Source organism: Macrobrachium rosenbergii, chromosome 5 (assembly GCF_040412425.1).
Source record: "Macrobrachium rosenbergii isolate ZJJX-2024 chromosome 5, ASM4041242v1, whole genome shotgun sequence".
Taxonomy (NCBI): Eukaryota; Metazoa; Arthropoda; class Malacostraca; order Decapoda; family Palaemonidae; genus Macrobrachium; species Macrobrachium rosenbergii.
Genome location: NC_089745.1, coordinates 24,911,798 through 24,922,376, shown reverse-complemented (window position 1 = coordinate 24,922,376; position 10,579 = coordinate 24,911,798). Strand labels below are relative to the sequence as shown.

The following is a 10,579-nucleotide window of genomic DNA, read 5'->3' as shown; positions in this document are numbered from 1 at the left end:
TTATATAAGACAGGTTTGTATACACAGGAAAAATAGGAGTAACTTAACTATGGAAATACAAACCAATACCTTTTAAGGAGACAATCCTTGGGTAGAAGGGTGTCTCAGACAACTGATTGGAGTTCACCACCACCTGGAATTGTTATGCTCGAGGTTGCATAGAGAAGACAATGTGATGACTCCTGAGACCCCTTACCTGGTCTTGCATTCCAGATGACTGAGCGGTAGAGTCCTGGGCATGAGTGAGACTGCTTGAGAGAAGATCTCTAAGTAAGGGAAACACTGAACCATGAGATATCCCATAAGGGAATTAAAGTCAGAGGGCAACTAATTCTGGCTATTACCAAGTGATGGGTTCAGAATGTAGTGCTCCTTGTGCCCTTCCCCCATCAAAAAGGAAAATGGAGGAAGACACCTCTTAACAACTAAGCTAAGATTGGGTGCCTGAAGTGTAGTTACCTGTAGCTAGCCTGACCTAGCTCATACTTTGGCCTACATGTGGTTTTCCAAAAGGAGGAAGGGAAGAAAGAGTCCATTCACTGCATTTATACTCCCAAGATTTATACTAAGAGAAAGATACTTGTAGATTTATACTAAGAGAGAAAGATACTTGTAGATTTATACTAAGAAAAAGATACTTGTGTGTACAACTTGTAGAGCAGCCACAGCAGGTCCCAATGCGAAGGTATACAGGTATACAGGAACCTACAGGTGTAATTCCTATGGTAGAAAGAGGCAAGGGATGTGTGCCAACAATAGACACCTGCCCTCATTACCTAGAAAAACAGTTCCTCTAAAAAGGTATGGACAGTCCCAGGCCCTGACTTCTGATCTCACACACAAGTAAGGGGAGTGATGTCTTAACAAAACTGCAAGATTGCAATAAAAAAAATTAAATTTTGTACCTACTGGAGAAATCTAAGTAATCTAGGGTTGTCAGTCAGTGAAGTGAGCACGCCCAAGCAGACAACCTCTCATCCTTAGAGAATAACCACCTTAGTACTTTAAAGTATTAGAATGCAGAGAAACTACAGATCTGTGAGAGAGGATGGTTAACAAATGCATGTAATCAATGCTTTCTTTATTGCCTGTAGGGGTGGACAGTGAACAAATATTCATGACAGACACTTCCTGTTCATGAGAGTAGGACCTTTGTTACCATGGTAACTTAGTATGTCCCACTGTTTGCATACTTCAGTTGTTTATTGAGCATCAGTTATCTGCCCCATAAAGAACCTGTGCCCTATTATCAACAAATTTTGTGTTTTGTTTTTGCAAGGAAAATGTGTGCAGTTATTTTGCCTTGTGTGTTGACAGTTCTTGCTAAATTGAACAACATAAATTTTGAATATGAATTTGTACTTCTCCTGGGTATACAAACCAGAGCCTTTTATATAGGAGTATCTTTCAGCACGCGCTGGAAACAGGTTGAAATTTGGTAACAAGGTAGTTTACCAGGCGGTTAACAGGTGGAATGGAATAGAATGGAATGTAGGATAAAGGTTTGAAAGGTGTAACGAGAAAAACCTCGCAGTCACACTATGAATCAATTGTTAGGAGAGGGCAGAAAGGAAGATAGAAGAGAGAGAATATGAATGGAGGTACAGTGAAAGGAATGAAGGGTTGCAGCTAAGGGCTGAAGGGACACTGCAAAGACCCTTAAGTGCATGAGGTGCACTGATGGCACTAACCCCCCCCTACAGGGGGTTAACAGGTGGAAATAGGGGTGAGGAGGGGAGTATCCCTCACCAACCGTTGCCTTCACTTTTTCTACAGCCAGAGGGACTGAGCAGTGTGACTGATGTGGGATTAAATATTAGAAGCCCTGGTTTATATACCTAGAGAAAATACAAAATGTTATTCAAAATTTGTTATCTGTTCCTACAAGAAAACAAACCATTGCCTTTTATATAAGACTTGCTTCTTGGGAGAGAGGTCAATCCCTTACAACTGACTGGATTACCTTGTAAGCAGGGGGAAGCATGACTCCTATAACCACCTACTGGTTTGGCAAAAAAAAAAGTTGGCTGGAGCAGGTGGGCCCTGAGCCTGAGTGCCCTTTCTAAAGCAAGAAGGGGTTAATTGAGTTGGAATGCGCTCAGAGAACCATGATGTCTCCCATTAAGACACCACGTCAGAAGGCAGTTTAGTTCTTGCTGTTACAAGTAAAGGGTTCAGGGCTAAACTACCATGCCCTCTTATCCCCTTGTTGTTGAACAAGAGGACAAGGGGATGTTTCCCTCTCCCAGGTAGAATCGATACCCAAAGTGTACCTGTAACTCGTTTGACTCCAGCACATACTTTGGCCAGGACGCTGCTCCAGATAGAATAAGGTGAAGTGAACCTAGTCATTCATCTTGCACACCTTTCAGACTTACACTGTACCTTAGACACAAGAGATGAGATACTGACCCTGTCTAATCTAGAGCTCAGGTGACTACATGACTTGTTGGGCAACCACCCCAAATCCCAATGAGAACATGTAAGGACTTGCAAGAGACATCCCTCAGGCAGAATGAGGTAAAGGTGGTCTGACAACATCAGACACCTGCCCTCATTAACTGGACAATCAAAAAGCTCTTCCAAAATGCAAAGAACAGACCCGCAAACAAATTCACGAGCACTCACAAGGGAAGGGAGGCCAACCTCCTTGATGGAGGTGGTTTTGGCCCATCTGATTACTTCATGAAGCCAGAAAGAAAGGTGTTCCTAGACACTCCCTTCTTGCATTTACCTGTACTAATGAAAAGGTTCCCACAATCCAGCCCCTGGGAGTGGGATTTATTCAAAAAGTACTTGACAACAAGGACCAGGCAGAGCATCAGAAGGAGGAGATCATGAATCTCTTGGACCACTTGTACGGGACAGACGGGTCCTAGTTTTTGGCCACAAACTCAGGTACTAGGAGGATGAGAGAGATCCCTACCCTTCTAAACTCTGGACAAGATAGGACAGGCTATGCAACCCTGCTACCCTTTTTGTCAGAGCCAGAGCTAAGAGGAACAGCCCTCAGCTCCTTCAGTTTGAAAACCTGCAACAGGTTAGTGATAGCTCTTAAGTGCAGTTACTGAGAGGAACCTGTTTCAGTGAACGTAGTTGAGAGTGTTGCAACCTGCTGAACAGACGCTCCACCCAGAGAGATACCCCTTCTATGGCACAAATCACAGGGGATGGCCCACTTTCCCTGGTACATGACTGTAGAGGAATATCTAAGATACCCAGACATCTCCCTTGCAGCCCTGCCAGAAAAGCCTCTCTCACAGGAAGAGATGCTGGATAACCTATATGTGTGAAGGTGCTGTGTACCTCCTGGCAGTGCTGACGAACACTTTGCTGACAGAGGGGTGAGCCAAGGGGGCAGCTCTCTTGGTGCCTTGACAAGAAGAGACAGTAGATAGGGGTATCACTCGGCATGTGGCCAATACCCTCAAGAGTCAACCCCACAAAATGTACCGTACACACTCACTACCCACATCAATTGCAATATCATTTCTCAAAAAAGTCCACTCCAATCAAAAAACAAAAAGCCATTTGCTCATCACTCACAACCATGAACTCACCTTTAACCTCCTCTAACTCGTCTATACTTACAACCAAAACTGCTGCTTCCCATGTGCTCGGACGGGATGCCGAATGCGCTTTTGCCGAAGGACAGGAAGTCGAACCCATGATGCTGAATGGACACAAAGCCGAACGGACATAAAACTGAATGGCAAAAAAAAAAAAAAAAAAAACACAAAGTTTAATGACCAATTTACGAATCTTGCACTTATTAACCAATTTACGAATCTTGCACTTAAGATTTAATGAGAGAGTTCCTGAAAAACATTTTACCATACAGTTTGAACATGGAATTCATAAAAACAGTGCATGGTGGCAAAAAAGCTCCTTAATGGACACTCATACATTGTTGATAAAAAAGTTAAGGAAACCACATACAGGAGGTGTGGGAAACGAAGTGTGTAATGCAAGAATCAGAACTATGTATGCTACTGAACAAGGCAGTGCTTCAAATCATTCACATCCTCTGGATGGTGCTCAGAATAAGAGTTTTAAAAGCTTTGGATATTATGAAAACTAGAGCCAAACTGACAGGAAAGGCGACAAGGAGTGTAATTAACAATGTCTTGGAAGAATTGCCTCTAAGCACTGCTGGTTCCCTGCCTAAGAGAGAAACACTTGGACGAATGCTAAGGCAAGCAAGAAATGGTACCGAGAGTGAAGACTTGAACATAACAGCATGTGGAGAAAACTTTCGGCTCTATGAAATACTGCTGTTACCATTTTTTCAAGAGAAGAATTTGAAATTACTATCTAGTAAACAGACATGGTTTGGCGATGGCACATTTGACTCTGCTCCTCTTGGCAAACAGCTGTACACTCCATACTATTATTTCAGAGAGCAAAACCTTGCCTAGTGTACTACACTGCAAGTAACAAAGAAGAGAAAACTTATGACGAAATGTTCACATTTTTCAAAAACAAAGGCGTTCAGGATCCAGATTCAGTAACAACAGACTTTGAACGAGCAACAATAAATGGCATCAAAAAACACTTTCCTAATACATCAGTAAGAGGTTGTTTCTTTCACTTTGGCCAATGTTTATGGCAAAATATCCAGTCTTGTGGACCGCAACAACAGTATGTTGAACCCGGCAATGCCCTTTTTATTAAGCAGTTACAAGCACCTGCTTTTATCCCACCCACAGATGTGCATGAGTTATCTGACCAGATAGTGAATTCCATAACTGCTGAAACTGATGACCTATTAAGTGATTTTCTGGTACATTTTGAAATTACGTGGGTGGGAATAAGCCAAAGAGGGCGTCAAAGGAGACCAATTTTTTATGTTGACTTATGGTCTGTCCACACTCGAGTTAATGATAACTTGCCGAGAATTAATAATTCTCTCGAAGGCTGGCATCAGGGTTTTAAAAAGAGACTCGATGTAACTCATCCTACAGTCACCAAGCTACCAAAAGTTATTAGAAATGAGCAGGCATCCAATGAAATTTTAATGAAGCAGGCATCTATAGGGATTGACATATCACGGCCTAACAAGAAATAAGATACCATTAACGATAGAATAAAAACCGTTTGCAATTCTTAAAATAAAGAAGGATTAACGTTTCTGCGAACTTTAGCTCACAATTTTTAAATAAACTTCTAATAACTTTACTGTAAACCGTTCGGCATAGTAAACTTTAAGCTACATGTCCACTCAACATTATGGATTTTGACCACTTGTCCATTCGGCATCATGGGTTCGACTTCCTGTCCTTTGGCAAAAGTGCATTCGGCATCCTGTTCATGTACCGCTTCCCATGCAACAACTCGTCCTTTACGTAGCTCAAGCAAATAACATCTACACTCAACATTCCACGTACACTTTTCCATCTCCTTAACCTTTCTGATGATTTCATCATCTAGATTACATCCACCCTCTTCATGTTGGACTTCACAAATTTGTCTAGTATCCCTCCATCAGAAAATACCAACTGAAAGCTGATTGGTCGAGAAAATGGGATGCTAAACTCAGTTAAATGTTGACAAATAGATGTGACTCACACTCTTTGCTCCCATCTTTTGCAGGTCATGGATGAGATATTAGGTGTGTCATGTCTCTAATTTTTGCATTCCAAACACAATTTTAACTCGTGACCCTGTCTGTTCGTATCTCTGAATGCTCATAACTTGAATGTTAGTAAGTAGGGTGGTAGCTGTGGTAATAATAACAATATAATAATAATAATAATAAAAATAATGGAGCATGGTAAGCCCAACGATGCCCTTGTCTCTCTCTTGGGACCACAAGGGCCTCGAGACCAGAAGGATAATTTGAACTGGTAGCTACAGTCCCTTCAGGTAGTTCGTTGTATCCATGAATGAGTTTCACTACTTCTGCATACGTTGTCAACAGTTCTTGGTTATCTGCACTGAGAGGGAGAGGGCCTTCTGCTTCCAGGGCACGAGATTCTCGATCCAGTCTGTCAAGCAAAGTAGTGAGATCACTTGCATCTTTGTTGATTACTGGAGCATAGGAATGATCGGGGCCCAGGACTTTCTTGGGGATACATCATTCAACCGAAGAAGCAGGGACCCTGTCTTGATCAAGGTCCTGTCCATGAGAACAAGAAAGTGGACTATTAGATGACAGCCGTGGTTGAGTCCACAACCGTAAGGGACTCTCATTACATGGAGAATAGTTATGGCCGAACGAGCAAGACCGTGGGTTACGTGAAGAGTAGTCACAGCTGTGCAAGTGAGACCAAGGGCTTTTTGTCTTAAAAGAGGAATGGTCCCGATCAGGAGAACATTCCTTCGAGTCTCTCCAGCAAGGCTTGAACAAAGGAGTTGGAAGGAGCAGACGTATAAGGTCCAGGCGCACGACAAGACCGAAGAGGCACAGCTGATGAAGGAATGGTGTAGGGGCCCCACCAAAAACAAAATGGAAAAAGCTGTGATGCTGTGCTAAAAACTGGAAGGTACTTAACCCTTAAACGCCTACTGGACGTATCATACGTCGACTAAAATTGTCTGTTGGGTGCCAAGTGGACGTACCGTACGTTGACTACAAAAAATTTCAACCTTCGGTCAACTCTGACTCGACCGAAATGGTCGAAAAACGCAATTGTAAGCTAAAACTCTTACATTCTAGTAATATTCAATCATGTACCTTCATTTTACAACAAATTGGAAGTCTCTAGCACAATATTTCGATTTATGGTGAATTTTTGAAAAAACTTTTTCTTACGCCAGCTGCTGTAACTTCGGCCGAAAATTTCAGAAATTCTTTCGTCATTTTGTCATAATTTTTGCACTGTTCTATATTAGCCGTTACATAAAGTTTTATATATGAAAATGTGCGCAATTTCATGTAAAATACAGCAAAATACAACCCATGGTTGTAGCTTTTATCAGTTTGGAAATATTTTCATATAAACCACGATAACTGCCAAAATTTCAACCTTCGGTCAACTTTGACTCGACCGAAATGGTAAAAAAACGCAATTGTAAGCTAAAAATCTTACATTCTAGTAATATTCAATCATTTACCTTCATTTTGCAACCAATTGGAAGTCTCTAGCACAATATTTCGATTTATGGTGAATTTTTGAAAAAAACTTTTTCCTTACGTCCGCGGCAGAAATTCTTTCGTCACGTTGTCGTAATGTTTGCTTCATTTTATATTAGTCGTTACATAAAATTTTATATATGGAAATGTGCACAATTTCATGTAGAATACAACAGAAAATAACTCATGGTTGTAGCTTTTTATCAGTTTTGAAATATTTTCATATAAATCACGATAACTGCCAAAATTTCAACCTTCGGTCAACTTTAACTCGACCGAAATGGTAAAAAAAACGCAATTATAAGCTAAAACTCTTACATTCTAGTAATATTCAATCATGTACCTTCATTTTGCAACAAACTGGAAGTCTCTAGCACAATATTTCGATTTATGATGAATTTCTGGAAAAAAAAAAAACTTTTTCCTTTCGTCTGCGTTGTCGCGCATTAGTCGTTACAAACTATATGAAAATGCGGCATGAACATATGATTTATAAAATATTTCTCAGAATTTCTTTGTATTCTAAAATGAAATCACGTTGTCGACAACGTAATGTTTGCATCGTTTTACATTAAAAAAATGTCGTTATCTAAACTTTTATATGAATGAAAAAAAAAAAAAAACTTTCCTTACGCCTGCTCGCCGAACATCTCAAAATTTCATTTTCGTAGAATACAAAACGGAAAATAGCTCATTTAGAATACAACAGAAAATGCTAGCTTTTATCAGTTTTGAAATATTTTCACATAAATCATGATAACTGCCAAAATTTCAACCTTCGGTCAACTTTAACTCGACCGAAATGGTAAAAAAACGCAATTGTAAGCTAAAACTCTTACATTCTAGTAATATTCAATCATTTCCCTTCATTTTGCAATACTGTAAATTGGAAGTCTCTAGCACAATATTTCGATTTATGGTGAATTTTTAAAAAAACATTTTCCTTATATCTGCGCGGTAACTCGGCCGAACATCTCAGAAATTCTTTCGTCACGTTGTCGTAATATTTTCACTGTTTTATATTAGTCGTTACATAAGGTTTTATATATGAAAATGTGTGCAATTTCATGTACAATACAACAGAAAATAACTCATGGTTGTAGCTTTTATCAGTTTTGAAATATTTTCATATAAATCATGATAAATAGAAAAATTCGACTTTCGGTCAACTTTAACTCGACCGAAATGGTCAAAACTGCAATTGTAAGCTAAAACACTTACAGTCTAGTGATATTCAATCAATTAACTTCATTTTTCAACAAACGGGAAGTCTCTAGCACAATATTTCGATTTATGGTGAATTTTTGAAAAAACATTTTTTATGTCAGCACGTTACTTAATTCATGCATCATTTTGTGATAATATTTTCTCTGTGTTGCTTTGATCGTTTTACAATTTGTTATATACCAAAATCATCGCAATTTAGTGTACAATATAAAGAAAAACAAAATAATCCGTTAGCTTTAACCGTTTTGCTCACAGCGCGAAAATTATATATGAAAAATTTTTTTTGCGCTGTCATATATTTCAATATTTATATATGATAATGATATTTTTTTTCATTTCTGATGGTTGCATACTAAACTTCAGGCAATGACAAAAAAAGGAGCCAAAAATGAACTCTTAATCTTAAAAACTAAGCGTGCTGTGATTTTTTGAGAAAAACTTTTTTTCCGCTTCGGCGCTAACTCACCGAACGCCGCCGGCATACGGGAGACGTTTTTGTAAATAGAGGCTCGGCGTTTAAGGGTTAATTTACCAAACAGTGGTGGTATGTGTAAGGTATATCATTAAAAGGTTAACACTGTATAAACTACAAAGAAAAGCACCATTATAAATAACAGAAAATATTTTTAGATATATGACTCACCTTGTATTCACTGTATCATTGGCAATAATAAGTTGCCAGGTACTGCTAAAGTATGCTTGTTTGGCAAAGAATATTTTCTTTGGTAAGAACTACATTCGGGATTTTAAAAATGCCTCTTTCATTATGAACTTTTAATTTTCTGCAGATCCTTTTTAGACAGAGACAGTACCCCATCTTTGAAACGACCAACTTGAGAAGAGTACGCCCTTGGCTTCTTTTTCTTCCCTTTAGGGTTTGGCTTGGCTTTCTTCTTGTTCTGTAAGGGAAATAGCTCATTAAATTATCTACTCTAGTATTTTAATACAGTTTCAAATCATAGCTAACAAGACACAGAACAATAACCAAACAAAACATGTTAATGAAACATAAATTTATAAATTTTTTTAACTGCTTTGTGTTAGCCCTTATTTCTTTTTTAAATTCTGCCTTAAATATACTGTATCCAGACAGACATGAAACTAATTGTTATGTGGTGTAAACAAATTTCCTGAGTAAGACAAGCACTCAGCACTTGTGAAAACTGAGTCTGAAGAGGTAAGAGGGATTTTGTTAAAAAAGGCAATTAAAAGCTATAGCATATATTTTTTCACATACAACAATTTCCATGACGGATTAGAAAAACAAAGAATTAACCCTTCATTCACAGCAAGCATGGGAACCTTTTGGCAATTGGGGCACATTATAATTCTTTCAAATGACCTCAAGCCACATGACATTTTAGTAATATTTGTATGTAACAAGTATTGTTCATAAAAAATTTACTTAGATTGTAATCATATCTCTAACAAAATTTTATAATAACACAAGAACTAGAGTGAAAATTTCATAGCAACATCTTTAACAGTTTTATAGTTATAACAATACGCAAATAAAATAAACAAATGCTCCAGAAAAAACTACCCTTCTTACTTCTAGGCCAATGTATATTAGTACTTTCAACACATAAATTGAATAAAAACATTATAAGGCAGAAACGTTTATAATTACAATTTTCCACAAAAATGCCAACTCATGACTTGAATAATTTTAATATTTTTAACTTAGTATTTTAGGTTAATATGAAGTAAAATAAGGGAAAGATTTAACATTTTTGCCTCAGAAAAAATTAAAATAATATGGAGTTAAAATGGAAAATTTAATGTTTTTCATTTATTGTATGCTTAAAGAGCTCTCTAAAAAAATTGTCATTTTACAGTAAGAAATCAGAAGTTAGAAAATAACATACAAATATGTAAATTTCCTAACTCTTGTATGCAAAAATAAAAATATAATTTTTAAAAAAGAAGCCTCTTTAACCTCAGTATAAACTGATTCTCAACTCAACTCTGGTGTTATTCACCTATTGGTAAATTTTCTCAAACCTTATGCTTTGCAATTTAACTCAAATATCTGCTGTTGTAGCCCAGAATAGTTGGTCCAGAGAGAGAGAGAGAGAGAGAGAGAGAGAGAGAGAGAGAGAGAGAGAGAGAGAGAGAGAGAGAGAGAGAGAGAGAGAGAGAGAGCATGGATTTTCTTTGTCCCTATTTTGTAGTTTAGTGCATGATTGTTACTTTGTTACTTGCACATAACATTCATTATGAATACACATACAGTATATACATAAAAATGCTGCATGGACTGCATGTGTATGTGAT

The 10,579-nt window shown here is 38.1% G+C and overlaps 1 protein-coding gene across 1 annotated transcript in view; it reads right to left on the bottom strand.

Moving 5' to 3' along the window:
• Nucleotides 1-9,061: 9,061 nt before the first annotated feature.
• LOC136838607 (DNA ligase 1-like) overlaps nt 9,062-10,579 on the bottom strand; it is a 45,129-nt gene continuing 43,611 nt past the window's right edge. Inside the window, exon 6 of the mRNA XM_067103855.1 lies at nt 9,062-9,201. Within this exon, the coding sequence (XP_066959956.1) occupies nt 9,067-9,201 (135 nt within the window). The 3' untranslated portion in view covers nt 9,062-9,066. The remainder of the gene's footprint in view (nt 9,202-10,579) is intronic.